The sequence below is a fragment of the Portunus trituberculatus genome, chromosome 47 (assembly GCF_017591435.1).
Source record: "Portunus trituberculatus isolate SZX2019 chromosome 47, ASM1759143v1, whole genome shotgun sequence".
In the NCBI taxonomy this organism is placed as follows: Eukaryota; Metazoa; Arthropoda; class Malacostraca; order Decapoda; family Portunidae; genus Portunus; species Portunus trituberculatus.
In genome coordinates this window covers 15,042,533-15,057,266 of record NC_059301.1, presented here as the reverse complement: position 1 = coordinate 15,057,266, position 14,734 = coordinate 15,042,533, and the positions used below count along the sequence as shown (strand labels likewise).

At 43.9% G+C, this 14,734-nt stretch overlaps 1 protein-coding gene across 29 annotated transcripts in view; it reads right to left on the bottom strand.

The window, feature by feature from the left end:
- LOC123520490 (E3 ubiquitin-protein ligase lubel-like) overlaps positions 1-14,734 on the bottom strand; it is a 72,369-nt gene that overhangs the window by 2,269 nt on the left and 55,366 nt on the right. For 15 of the 29 annotated variants that reach the window (XM_045282768.1, XM_045282776.1, XM_045282779.1 and 12 more), the window contains 19 exons: positions 13,821-13,889; positions 12,947-13,018; positions 11,450-11,497; positions 10,368-10,646; positions 8,571-9,332; positions 7,891-8,253; positions 7,585-7,647; positions 7,100-7,156; positions 6,213-6,817; positions 4,228-4,470; positions 3,902-4,099; positions 3,613-3,750; positions 3,348-3,485; positions 3,052-3,141; positions 2,680-2,810; positions 2,423-2,527; positions 2,166-2,277; positions 1,573-1,733; positions 880-1,048 (listed from right to left, as the gene is read on the bottom strand). In XM_045282768.1, coding sequence (XP_045138703.1) covers positions 880-1,048; positions 1,573-1,733; positions 2,166-2,277; positions 2,423-2,527; positions 2,680-2,810; positions 3,052-3,141; positions 3,348-3,485; positions 3,613-3,750; positions 3,902-4,099; positions 4,228-4,470; positions 6,213-6,817; positions 7,100-7,156; positions 7,585-7,647; positions 7,891-8,253; positions 8,571-9,332; positions 10,368-10,646; positions 11,450-11,497; positions 12,947-13,018; positions 13,821-13,889 — 3,803 coding nt within the window. Of the gene's footprint in view, positions 1-635; positions 802-879; positions 1,049-1,572; positions 1,734-2,165; positions 2,278-2,422; positions 2,528-2,679; positions 2,811-3,051; positions 3,142-3,347; positions 3,486-3,612; positions 3,751-3,901; positions 4,100-4,227; positions 4,471-6,212; positions 6,818-7,099; positions 7,157-7,584; positions 7,648-7,890; positions 8,254-8,570; positions 9,333-10,367; positions 10,647-11,449; positions 11,498-12,946; positions 13,019-13,820; positions 13,890-14,734 lie in introns of all 29 variants that reach the window. The other 14 variants (XM_045282775.1, XM_045282783.1, XM_045282762.1 and 11 more) reach the window with 13 other exon arrangements.

Genomic DNA, 14,734 nt, shown 5'->3' with positions numbered 1-14,734 from the left:
AAAATTATGAACCAGCATCTCCATAGATGTCTCTGCTCCTTGAGTTGTGAGGCTTACCTACTCTTTCACAGCAGCAGCTGTTACGGCTTGCTGCACTTAAATAAACAAACACATGTATTGCTGTGCACATATTACTAATGAAAGATGTTATCTTATAAAACATTAGACACAAATATCTACCTAAACATTAACATGTATACACCAAATGATGCTTGTGCACTTTTATCTTTTGGTGAAGACACCTGCGTAGCCATTTCATTGATGTCTCAGACGTGAACCCGGTACAGACAGACGGACAGGGTCAGCGAGACAGAGGTTGGTCGTCCAGTGTCTGGTAAGCGTGTGCATTAGGACAGAGCAGGTAGTAATGCTGCCTGGCCATCAACTGGATGCTACACTACCATGAGTTGTGCAGTCAGTACACGGTAGTACTATATGACCGAGTCTACTTCCTTACTATTCTTTGATATTAACTTAGAATACTGCATGCAGATTTACGAGTACTGTATATAAGCCTTAATTAAGGAATTTCTGGGTGTTATGTAAAAAGTCATGTATTAGTGATAGCAACAGGTAGCGTTAGGGTGTGAGTGGCAGGCGGCAGGGAGTGGAGGGAGGAGGGCCGATGTCGACACCTTGATCAGCTTATCCCTGTACAGTTTCTCCGACTCCCACCGCCTGACAGGGACGGTCTTGCCGTTCCTCCTGAGGCAGACCCGCAAGTCCGCCTCGTCAAAGATGCTGACAGGGTCAAGCTTGTGCGTATTAATCTTCTCCACCAAGTACTCCGTGTAGTGTAACCTGGGTGAGATAAGGGAAAGGGTTGCCAGAACAAAATAAAACAAAACAGGAGATCGGATGAAGAGAAAGAAATGTTACCTTAGTCATCCTCCTCAAAAAGAATAGGTCAGGTTCCCGCGGTCTCCGTTTGGGCGCCGTCAGGTTTTCTCGGCGCAACATATATCTCAGATCCTCCTCATCCATAATGGGCAGCGGGTCTATACTATTTTTATAACACAACCGACCCAAATATTCAAGGTAGTGTTTTCTGTAAAGAAGGAACCTCGTCTTAGAGCAAAGTCATTAGTTTTCCGTTCAAAGTGAATACAACATTTCAGCACACACTACAGTACACTATTCCTTCTTTACAAAAAATCACCGGGCAACGTATGCATGCGGGGACTCCTACACTAAAAAAAAAAAAAAAAAAACAAGGAGAGACTGAAAGGATTGTAGCGCGAAGTATGAAGCTAGAGTCAAACTTTTATTCATAATTCAAAAGCATGGATTTGCGATATCTGAAAGGAAACAGATTTAGTGAAGGAACAACGTTGTCTCTTTGTTGTCCTTGATAACTTTTCCGTCGTCATTCGTACTGTTTAAATGAGGACATGATTGATTTAGTCAATATTTCCACTTTGACAATCAAAATGTAATGCATATCTTTTTAGATACATCCTATAATGAGAAGCAAGGCATTGAAGGAAGAGCAACAGCAGTATGTACGTACATGAAGAATAGTCATATACTGTGAATAGATATGGATGGGAACCTAAAGTGAGGGGACATTACCTGCACAGGCCAGCGTATCCTGAAGGCACAGTACGGCCACAGATGTCGTCCTTCAGGCCATCAGCTAACTCTTTCTGCTCCTGCACCTGGCAAGAACTTCGGGCCCCTGGCTTCACCTCCTGGCCTGGCGGGGGCTCAGTGTCGTAGCTCACACCGGATTCCTGAACAATAGGAACGGTTTTCACGTTAGTCAAGAATGTTTCTAACTTATTAGAAACCTATCCTTCTTAACTATAGACAGTTCGACCAGTCTCTAAGGTCACAATAGATCCATTAAAAAAAAGAAAAAGAAAGAGAACCCTATATAAGATAATAATGATAAAAAACACTTCTCTGAGAGTTTTGAAATGGCACATACCAATAGTCCTGTTTTGATGGCTTGCAAGAACATTTTCATTAGCAGGATATTATTTTTAGCAACCACCGCCTGTTTTTTTCTTCCAAAAGTTAAACGAATTGCATACAACGAACATGATACCACACTACTTAGCTTTATGGCACGCTGCAAGCACTGACAATATCAAAGAATAGCATCTGATATACTGTACACAGCCACAGAGATACAGGAGAGCAGGAAGCGGCGGTAACTCTACCTTCAGTAAGTTTTGGAGCTGGTTTGGCTCCTTGTCCCTGAGGTAAAATAGGCAGTTTCTGGGATGGTGAGCGTGGAGGCCTAGTCGCTCGCAATAAGGCCCAACTGGACACCTGAGGCAATGGCAAAAAGGATATAAAGACACGTGAGAGATTGTTCAGCCACAGACAACATGATCTCTGAAGACAAAACTTGTGATGTTATAGCTATTCAATGTGACAGAAGTTATTGTCAAGCAAGCGGCAAGACAGTGCTTACTTGGCTCCTTGACGGAATGGTTGACCGCATCCCGAGCAGAACTCATATTTACACTGAGTGCAAGTAAAGTGCATACAACCTCCCTTGGCCAGCGAGTAAGTGAACCTGCAGGAAAAAAGAATAATCTCTCTCTCTCTCTCTCTCTCTCTCTCTCTCTCTCTCTCTCTCTGTTAAGAAGTGTACTTTCTTTTAGACAGGTAAGCACATTCTCTACATAACACATCGAGATAAATGTGTCGCTAGGAAAAGCAACTCACTTGCAGTTTGGACAGGTGATGCCACACTCAGCCAGGTGCTTGGCCACACCCTGGAGAGACACCTCCATGTCGTTGTCCGCCTTCCACTGTGCAAACTTCGCGCAGGAAATGCCCTCGTGAGGCGTCTCCCACTGGTCCACAAAGAAACGGACATGTACGTATTAAAACATGCTTCTCAATCACTGGAACACACACACACACACACACACACACACACACACACACACACACACACACACACACACACACACACACACACACACACACACACACACACTGCAGATAACTCTTGCAAGAAAGAAAGTGAGTAGCTAAATAAATTAATATGTAGATAAATGAATAAATTAATGAATAAATAAATGAAGTACTCACGGGGAGGCGGCACTGTGCGCATGTCACGTCCTTGCAGTCTGGGCAGATGAGCTTCCTGGCGCGAGGGTTTGCTATGAATCCTGACGAGCACTGTTGAAGATGACGGTGGAGAAAGCGAGGGATTCATCAAAAGCTTCAGAAAATTTATCAGAACACAATAAATATATTTCACTTCCAGCCATTTATCCAGTCAACCAACCCCCCGCCCAGACCTTCCCCAAGAGATGCAGAATAGACTCAGATCATTAACCAGAGACGCACGTAATGGCGGGTCCTTTCAGAGACGAGCGCCTCACCTTATTGCACCACCGGAAGTTGGGGTCCTTCATGAGCGTCCAGTCCCGAAGCTTCCGCTGGAACAGTTCGTGGGTCTCTGTGTCCAGGATGTTCTTCAGCAGAATGTCCATGTTGTTCAGGTACTCGTTGGCGGTCTCCTAAATAGTGAGAGAGAAGCTCGGTCACTAAAGAATATTGCATGTAACAATGGGAGACGAAGCTGAATGAGTTCTGTACAGAGCATATCTTTAATGGGGAGGGAATGAGAGGACACACGCACATTACCTCGTTGGCATCCAGGTCAGGCTCATTGCAGAAGGGACAGCGCACCTCACGGATATTTTTGGCCTTGATCTGGAAGGTGAAGTAGGTCTTGGCGCAATCACAGCAGCATCTGTGTGTGCACTGCAGCATGGACACCATCTGCAGCACGCAAAACAAAGGTACTGAGCTTCAGTCCACCCAGCCATGGCTAGGGTTGCGATGATTGTACAATAAGGTGAACAGTCTTTGTCACTCTACCTGCAGCTGATGTTGCTGATGTATCGATATGACACAGAAAACCTGGACTCACCTTCCTCATAGGATACTTTTCAGCGCACAGCTCACAATCCTGCTGCAGGAACTGAATGGCTGTGTATATTGAGGAACACTCCTCTGCTGCCGACACGGAGTCAAACTCATCGAAATTAAGATTAAGAAGGTGAGCCGCCAGCTCCGCCTTTTCGTAAGTGCCTGAGCGACCCTCCGCCAGCAGCCTTCGCACTGTTCGCTGCATATGGATAAACAAAACGTCACTGTATCGTACTCATATACTCAAACCTGAAGATATACCGTATATCTCACGAAAGCGATCATGTACAAAACATACGACTGGTTTGTGTAACATGCGGCACTCACGTCAAACTTGAGCTGTTCGTATTCCTTCGGCGGAGGCTTTTCCTGCGGCGTGTCAGGGATGAGGATGTAGGGGCTCTTAGTGGGCTGCTCGTCCTGGGGAGTCTCTGGAGTGTCTGGACGGTCGTCGCTCTCTTCTATGCGGGACTCTAGCTCGCGACGCATCACCTGGATCTTCTCCTTCAACTCCCGCATTTCCTGGTAGTCTGGTTCCTTCTTGTTGGGGCGCGCCTTGAGTCCTTCGATCTGTTGTTTGCATTGTGGAGCTTTCATATTGTGGCAGAAAAATAGATTACAAGACAGCAGCAAGGAATGTGAACTTTGATTTCCATAGATGTTATAGTATAGACTTAATAAGCACCATGATAATTCTGCTACAAGCGTATACTTCATACATTACATACATACATACGTATCTCTTCCATGTACCATGAATGCTGTTGGACTGTACTATACTATATACTATACTATAATATAATGACATTAACCCCTCGAGTACCATGACGCGTTTCCATATTCATTCTGTTTATTATTTGGTGATTTTATACAGCTTCAGAAACTTATATGGGGATCAGAATAGTGAAAACTGAGGCCATTAATCTTCTGACCTCCATAGACCCTTCCTAATGCCAAAAAAATGGTCTAATCGTACACAAATCTAAAGCTAAATATGTGTCCCAGTATTGAAGGGGTTAAAACTTCTACAGGGAGTCATAATGCACTATAATCACGACTACACACATCGTAAGCTCTAGCGATGATCCATGAAAGAGTCATCCATAAGTGCATGTAAAAGCTAAGCACAAATAATGGAAGTAATCATGCACACGGAAGTCAAGCTGGTTGCTAAGGTTACAGGAATGCTTTCTCTCATAGCCGGGAATCAGCTGCCCGCCCCTAGGAAGGAGAGAGGCCATAACGGAACACGAACATGAGAAAATGGTAGTTAGGCATATCGAATCTTAAACTTATTGTTCCAGATAAAGCAAGCTAACCAAATGTGTCACTGATCTATAAATAATGTGGCATTGATCTTAAAGGAATTTTTATCTGAGGTATACAAGACAGGCATGAGAGTCCCCTCAGTGTCATCCGCCACAGGGAGACTTGTCACTTTTGTATGGACATTATTGCCTTTTAGTAATAACTGATGGAAGTGTCTGAAATTTGGAAGTTGCAAACATATTTTAGCTTCCTTCCTGTTGCGACGCAGAGAAAATACATTGTTTATGCATGTGTAATGTCTAAAAGCAACACATGAGGGGACAGGGGTGGGTGGGAGGGCGATCGGGAACAAAGGTACCGGTGTAACAGAGGTTGTCACTCCAGGGTTTGTCCACGCGCCAAATGGACACAGACCGGAAAGAAACAATCATTATCAACAAACATCTTTGTCAAAACATCATAATATTATGTAGGATGAACTTCACTTATCATGTTTTAAGATTTCACCGTCTGTAGAAAATGAAAACCCGCTTGTTATGCATAAATGGCGGTGAGACGAAACTCTTCAAAACGCCATACTGTTCACGGAATGGTCTGACCTTCAGACGTTGTAGGATGACACATTCATCTGACAGCCAGCGAGTCTGAGGCTGGTGTGGGTGTGTCAGGCATTTTTGTTGAAAGTTAACATATAGCATAAGTTTTAAGGAAATATCCAACTATAAATTTTAATACAAAGCCGAATAATCAGGCATGCTTGGATGCGAGTAGTCCTGCTCGTGAAATTGAGACTAAATACTAAAAGATGTAAAGTAGCTTAAGTTGTGTAAGCAAGACCAAAAGTGTGACTGTAACAGTAAACAGTCACATCTACAGTAACAGTGACTATGTAAGCTGATGACAGTTTGTAGGACATCATAAAGACAGCCAAGCCATGTATCAGCTTGGAAATTTTAAATGATGCTAATCACTTTAGTACGAATCTTTGTACGTATATTACGTTAGAGTTAGTGGATGAGACGGAAGCATTAAGGGAAGGTTACCTGTACCAAGAGGCGCGGGATCAGAGGGTGATCCCTCTCTCTCACCCTGTCTGCTTTGACCACGCCGTCTTCGCCTTCAGACTCTCCAGAAGACTCAGGAAGTGACCTATTTCTTCTTCTTCTTCTTAATGATGAAGTGTTAGTGTTGGAGGATGAGGGTGTGGATGTGGATGGGGCGGGGGCGGGGGCGGCGGTTGCGGTGGCGGTGGCGGTGGTGGTGGCTGGAGCGGCGGTGCCCTCATTGCTCTCCTCACTGGCGGGTTTCCTTCGTCTTCTCACTGTCGTGGTTTCTGTTACTTCAGACTTTTGAACAGCTGTGTTATCTTTTGGTGATGGTGGAACAGTCTCGGGTTTCTTACTTGATAACTGTGAATTCTTTTTAGTTGTCGTGACAGCCTCCTTTGTATCATCAGCCTTTACTGGTTCCTGAGAAGGCGCTGGTTCTGGGGGTGTAGGTGAGGGAGTTTTGGGGACGCGGGCTGCTGCTTGTGTATCACTTTTACCTGCTGCAGATGCCACAGCTACGGGCGAAGGTGTCGGTGATGGAGGAGCTGGGGGAGATGAGGCAGCTGGTGTCACGCTCGCCTCCCCACTGCTCGGAGTCCCTGTGTGCAAGACATCACACTCTGTTTCGATTTCTTAGAAGTAGAAAGGTAAGCGCTTTCACTGATGATTAGGTGAGCAGGTGCCACACGGTAACTATATTACAAACACTATTTCATTCGCTATGGTTTCATGCGGATGCATGGACACTAATCCTCATAATCATGTGAACCCTAGAAATATATTGTAGAACTTTTGTTTTATCATTTAACACGTTTCACAAAGGGATGGAAGCTCCGTGAAAGGCCCAAAGTTTTTTGTCACACACGTGAAAAGCTACTCACTTTTTGAAGCTGGCCGGATAATGACTTTGCCAGACTCCGTCATTTCACTGATCTCCTCTGAAACAGGCAAAGGATATCATTATTTAAATATTTCTGTTTAACATTATTTGTTCAGGAATTATCATAACAGAATAATGGAGGTGTTTGATTTGTGGTGTCAGGATAGTAATAGTGTAAACGATATGAGATACAGACATACATACATGATAACAGCGACGACGACTGCGGCGATGATGATAATGATGATGGTGATAATGATAATGATGATGATATTAATGACGATAATGATGATGACACTTGCTTATGGGATGTTGATTGCGACAGCTATTATATGGATAGTAATGTTATTACTACAATAATAATAACAACAACAACAACAACAACAACAACAACAACAACAACAATAAGCTGCGACTGCTTGCATTGCCGTCACACAATGTTCCTGTGAGCAGTGCAGTGCGCTGGACACACACGAGCGCCATTACCTTCCTCAGGGATGGTGTCTAGAATGTGCAGCTGGTCATCGGAGTCGGAATCATACACGCTCACTGAAAGAGGCATAACGAACAATCACCTTTGTCAAGTGTACAGCAAAGACATGCATAGCTTAGAACTACAAGGTCGACAATCTCAATGACACTTTTTTCCACTATATATACATAATGTATACGTTTGGTAAAACACTCAATTGTAAAGAGAATCCCCCCAAATTGACAATGAACAGGGGACCAAATATAATTTACTGTTCATTAAGATGACACGATACACTCACAAGGAATCCTACAACCTACCTGTACCTTGAGTCTCTTCCTCGCCTTCAGACGACTCTGGGGTAGCCATCGGAGCTTCCTGATGTTCAGGAGTCTGGGAACCGCTGTGAGACTCGCGTACCGAACTCTCCCGAGCCATGGCCTTAGCAATGGCCTTGCCTACGATGACGGACGCCTTCTGGATCGTGACGGGTCCTGTGCGGGTCTGGAGCATTCCTGGCTCGATCACTGGCAACTGCGTCTCTGCTTTCTCCTTCCCATCCTCAGTGTCCTCGTGTGCATCGGCCACCTCAGGCCCCTGTGCTCCCTCAGGCTCGTCAGGCTCTGCAGGCTCCTCCTGTTCTTCTGGTGCCTCAGCCTCCAGGGACTCCTCGTCTTCCGACACTGCCATATTGACAAGAGTGAGATTCTTCACCGAAACACATTTCTCTATGTATTTTGACTTGAAGCGAACGTGTAAAGGAAACACATTTGTGAGTAGAAATGAATCATGAATGCAGCAAACATAACAAAAGAGTATTAGCATATCAAGCAAAGAATTGACAGTGAAGAACTGTGGTATATACCGTTCAGGAAAGACAAAAGATGTCTCTGTGTACATATACCATAAACACAGCTACCACTACTGCCACCTCCACCGTCACCCCCACCGCCACCACCATCTCCAACACCACCACCACCACCACCACTGCAGCATTTACCTTGTTTTCTCCCGCCACCCACCGCCGCTGACTCCTCGCCCTGTTCGGAGATGTGTCTGTCAATACTTCCGCCTTCTTCTTCATTAGTTTTATCGTTTGGCTCTATTCTGTCTCCGTGGTCTACAGTCGCAACTTGTTCCGTTTGAATGACTTCTGACTTAACGTTGATGCTGGAGGAACTCAAGGATAAACTCAATCGTCCGGTGGTGACACTAACAGATTCCTCATCGTCACTCTCGTAGGCATCATCCAAAACAAAGGAATTTCCAGCTGAACGCGGAGAAGATTTGTTGTCTACCGAAAGTGGAACGGGTCTGAGTCGCTGAGGATCTTGAGCGCAAGCTGTGGACGAGCCTCCCTTCGCCTCGAGAACCGACAAGGAAGGCGGCTGGCGGGCTGCAGCAGGAGACTTGGCGGTAGTGTGTTCAGAAGACTTTCTTTGAGTTGAGAGATTGACGTGCAAGGTGCTTGAATATTTTGGTACTTTCTTTTGTGACTGGCATGACTGAGCAGGGGAGGTCTGGCTGACTATATTGAGCATCTCAGGTTTCGATGTCTGGGGCGGTGGTGTGTGACGGGAATCGGGCGAATGTTTGGGCGGGAGACGGGTGTTGCCTCCAGAGGGATGCACAGAGGTGGGAGAGGAGTTGGGAGAGGGCGTGGTGGGATGAAGGGAGACTTTGCTATGAGGCTCCTCGGTGAAGTCAGAAACTGAGATATCAGCGTAGTGAGTGAAAGCCTTGATAGGGTGCACCACCACGTCTGGGGGGACAAACGTTCCCTCAATTAAAACCAGTGATCAGACTGCGACCACTAAAGGTGTGAAGAATGGATGTTTTAGATGATGCCTGAACGAGGGCTGTGACAGGTCTGGGAGTCTTACAGGCAGCCCCATGTATGTCCCGCCAGCCACACCAGACACTCACATTCGCCCTAAACGACTCCCTAACAGACCCAACATAAATGTCAATGGAACGCAGAGCCATGCTGCTTCTGACACTTACATATGTTCATGGGGTAGATGGGTAGAAGGATAAATTAAAAAAAATAAAGATGAATAAGCAAAATTTGTCTTGCCATAATTGTTTTATAAGATAAAGACTTCGAAATAAAAGCGCGCAATTTGTGGTGAACGAAATCAAACATCTGATTGAAGGACCGGTCAGATTACTTAGCTGGGGAAAGGGATTGATGCATAGATAGTTCATTTGTAATATTATTGTACCTTACTTTTAGGTGTGAAAACTGTGGCGGCATCACTAAGACCTCCAAACGTCCACGTCTTCACACTGTCGCAATGCTAATCCTACCTCACTACAAACACAACACCCAAAATAACAACAAAATGAAGTGTAATTGGTTAGTTGGTTTAATGAAAAGCATGAATATGTGAGCCACTGATGCAGCGGAGAGGACAGCAAGCAAACAGCCTCAAAAGAAACCATCCCGCATATGATTTTTCAGTCGCACACGCATAATTTCACAAGAATTTCCCCCTTGAGGGTCATATACAGTTTATCAATTTCATATGTCAAACCTTAAGACCGAAACACACACACACACACACACACACACACACACACACACACACACACACACACACACACACACACGCACATACACACTTCTGCGAGGTAGCTACAGTAGGACAGAGAGGTGTGCTGCAAGAGTGCATGGGGTATGTGGGTGTGGTGTCAGGGAGGCTCAAAAACAGTACATTTAGCGAGAAGGAAGGCAGTACAGTACGTATTAAAATCATCAATAGGTTATCTGAAGCCGACCTGTTCAAACACGTACCTTGTGGTCTGATCAACTGTATATCAGCTGGCTGCTCCTGTTGCACTTCAATCGTAACTTCTCCTTCTTCATTCACATCTTTATTTTCCTCTTCCTCCCCCTCTTCCTCCTCCTCCTCCTCTTCTTCTTCTTCTTCTTCTTCTTCTTCTTCTACCTCCTCCTCCTCCTCCTCCTCTTCTTCCTCCTCCTCCATCTCCTCTTCCTCCTCCACTTCTACTACTTCTGTTTCTTCCTCTTGCACGAGAACGTCTTCCTCTTGCTCTGTCTCCTGGGATTCTCCTAAGAGTAGAATAATATTCTCATGAGGACCTTTTCAAAATGGCGCCGAGATGGAGACATTGGGGTTAGTGTTCTCAGGGTAAGGGTCAGGGACAGCACCTTAAGGGATCTTCCAAGCCCGGCAACACACACGCCACCCGGGCCACTCAGCACCTGCACACACCACCTCAGAGGACAACATCAGGTAACATGGATCCAACAACCCAACAACAGGGACACACATAGCCAGTAAAGTCACAAGTCTTCTGGTCTCTAATCTATGTATTAAAATCTTCGCTACAAACAAGACGATTAATGATAAATATCTAGATATGGAATATTTCGGATAACACGAATGTGTATTCAATAGTTCATTTACCTGACCAGCTTTCCAATCACATAAATCGACAAAATCTCAGGTATACAATAATTATTGACATAAATGAATCAGCGTAACAATACGAGTACAAGTCACCAGAACAGATATCTGTCTAGTCAGGTGGGAGTGAAGGATAAGCATCACCGGACGTCACGACCCTGAAGGTTGAGGGATCTAGAGACGGAAAGAAACGATGGTCATGCTCGATCCTTTGTTGGTCTAAGCGCTCCTCGGTCAAGGCATCATCGCAACTGTTACCTCAGAGAAACTCTACACGGAATGGCGTCTTCACAAGATAAAAAGATCACCAATAACGAATAAAAGTTAAGTGCAATAGGCACAAAGTGACTTGTGGTTCAATATAAGAAAATAACACTAGAAATGGTTTCCGACAGAAGAGCCTTTCACAAACAAATGACCGGCAGATGAGGGAGAGTGGTCGCACCTGAGTCAGACTCGGAGAGTTCTTCAGCAGATGAAGTCTCGCCTTCGTCTGGATCACCAACGCCAAGAGGGTGAATCCAAATGTAGGCAAGGAAGCACAGAAGAGAAAATGAAGAAGAGAATTTATAGCAAAGCAAAGAATTCATCTATAGCAAGGAGTCCCTATGGCATAAAGATAATGTCGCATCGTCTTGATAAAGGAGTGAAATGTTTGTGAAGTACAATTGATGAGAGGTGGAGTTCATGGTAGTGGGGCGTGGCAGTGTGGGAGAAGGTGCGGCTCATGTGCAAAGAGCAGGTACTACATAATTAAAGATAGAAGATGGTGAAGAAAGAGTTGTAGACTGTAATGTGTGTGTGTGTGTGTGTGTGTGTGTGTGTGTGTGTGTGTGTGTGTGTGTGTGTGTGTGTGTGTGTGTGTGTGTGTGTGTGTGTGTGTGTGTGTGTGTGTGTGCGAGCAAACTAAATAGTGTCAAGAGTCTTACAGGAATGCATGTATACACACAAACATCAGGTGGTGTTCTACACTCAGAAAGGCTACACTCCTACATTCCATACAACAAACTATGCACAGCACAGAATAATGTCAATATTATCAAAGTCATATAAACATAAATGTCTACTGAAATCTGTCTTTTGAGATAAATTCCTTTGAAACCTACTATGCTGTTCCTTCCTTTCAAAGTAAACCATTTAAATAATTTTCATTAGTACATTGGAAGCGAAAAAAAAGTATAATAAAAACAGACTTATTTGTAACTTTGGTCCGCTGAGTCTCAGTTCTTCTTGGCCTTCTTGCGGGGGGGAAAAAAAGTATGCATAAAAATGTGAGTAAAAAAAAAAAAAAAAAAAAAAAGAAATTTAAGGTAACATATTTTTGTAAGTAGTTTTAAATTTCATTCGTCCTTTGCTTTCTTAGTGTAACAAAGAAATGGTGAGGTAACTTCACACAGGTTATCCTTCAATGGAGTGAACCAGGGAGCGGAGGAGACAAGCGGAAAGCGGATGAATATCACACTGAGAACGAGTTTGAGAAAAAAAAAAAGAATAGCACCAGTGTCATGAGTGGTGCAATGAGTGGGTAGTGCGTGGGAGGCGTGTCCAGCCGCCAGCCTGCACTGCTCCCCTGCATGAGTGGGTGTGTTGCGTGTTAAGGGTTACCACGACGCGGTGATTCGATGATCACGTGTTTTCTCTGCAGGAATCACTCTTGTCGTTAAAAGGTGAGTATGAAAATCACGGTCAGTGTGTATGAAGGAGAATAACATTGAGGTGAAAACCATCATCATGAAGCACAAATTTGAAGCAAAGGTGAAGCAGCTCAGAAGCAAAAAAAAAAAAAAAAATAAATAAATAAATAAAAAAAACAAAACAAAATAAAATAAAATAAATAAATGAAATAAATAAATAAGTAAAAAAAAAAAAACACTGAAACATTAAGAAGCGATCCCATGGACGCCTGCATGGCAGTGACTGTTAGTTGTTACAAGCAGCATACCCTCGGACAAGCCGCTCAAGTTGCTGATCTCTTCGCTCGTTCTCTCCTCCGACTCGTCCGTCTCATCCTCGCCTGCAAACACGACTCTCTCACTAATGATAGTAAATGACGCGTCGAGAGTGCATCGCCGGCCACTCACACGGTGCTGGCAGCCATACAAGCTTCTATTTTTTTCCTCTCATTGTTATTTAATTTTTTTTTATCTTTGTAGAGAGTCTCATAAAATAGTTGAAGGAGAAGCAGAATAAAAAGGTAACTGACAGTCAAGAAATAGCCACGAACATCAAGACATAAAGGTCTCTCCTTATACGTATAACAACCAGTTACTGCCTAACAAAATACAAGAAACCCGGTTCGTCCAAATGAACTCTTGCACGGTTTCTGAAAAAAAAAAAAAAAAAATGGCAGGTAAGAGTGACTTGGTAATTGTAAAGGGAACACAAGTGATTGGTCTGTGACAGTTAGTGGTCACGCTGAAGGATGTCTCTTTCTGGTGCTCAGTATCGGTCAAGATGCCAGTTTTGTGTGGCACTGTAGGACAAACCACGCAGCTTCAGTCCCCCGGCACGCGACACGCCTCCAGCCATTGAAGCATCAACACACCGTGCCTGAGCCTCTCTCTCTCTCTAAACAAAACAAAAAATCCGTTCTCTTCTTCCATTTGCGATAAACAGTAAACATTGTCCCATCGAAACACCCACATGAAGTAACTGAACTACACATGGAGGCTCATTAAGAGGTCTCCATTAACGTTATCTGACTACAGTATTGCCGCATCAAGCGTTCTGAGGAGCTTTAGTTGGTCAGAAAGCAGATGAAGGGACAGCAGGTAGGCAAGCAGAATCACACAACGCAATCCGCGACATTCCATTACCGACGGCTGTGAAATACTCGTAGTAGGGGGCGCTCCCTAGGTCTTGCACCAACTCTTCTATGGTCGATTCTAAGGAGGAGAAGACGCCGATCACTTGCTATCCTCAGCACACCACAGCAAGTGCTTATCATGGCTAGGAGCTACTAGACACCTAAACACTATGCCACAAGCTCGCGTCACCATTACTAGTGACAATAAAAATCCTGTTAATAATTCAGACATTGTAAAGTCATGATGTTTAATTCATATCCCATTCAACATATTAGTTTCGGCATTAACGATAAGATGCAAGCTAAGCTGGTCAGATGGAAGTAATTATCTGTTGTGTTTTTATAGTCGATCAAAGAAACTCTTGTAATAAACAAAATTGCTTGACGCTGATCATGACTGTGTTCCTCCACAGCGATGTGGTCCATCAAGAGGTTTTGCTTACACAAGAGGTTGTTGGTTTGCAGCAAAGGTCATCTATTGACCAGTTTGGCACATTATTCTTTTTTTCTCGTGTGTCGCAGAGAAAGCTTCACTACGTATAAGAAGCTGAAGTATTTTTAGAACAGCAACAATTTGCAATGCAGGATATATAGTATCCTAATATTAGATATATACAGCCGATAACTCTAACAAGCGAATGAAGAGAGAAGGCACAATAGGTGTTTTGAAATGGCCACTGAAACAGAACACATGCAGTGAAGGAAGAAAAGCTTCCTCTAAGAGTATCTAATTTATGCGAATAGCATGCTAACTTTTCTACTTGCTGGCTAAAGACCATTCTATTTCCTTCATATCTAAACTATAGGATGATTCCTGGTGACTAAAAAATAACTAAAAACCAAAAATACGGTATCATTATCTAAGAATGAAAAAATAAAACAGGAAAGCTGCAAACAAAAAAAATCATGCGTCAATATTGGTGT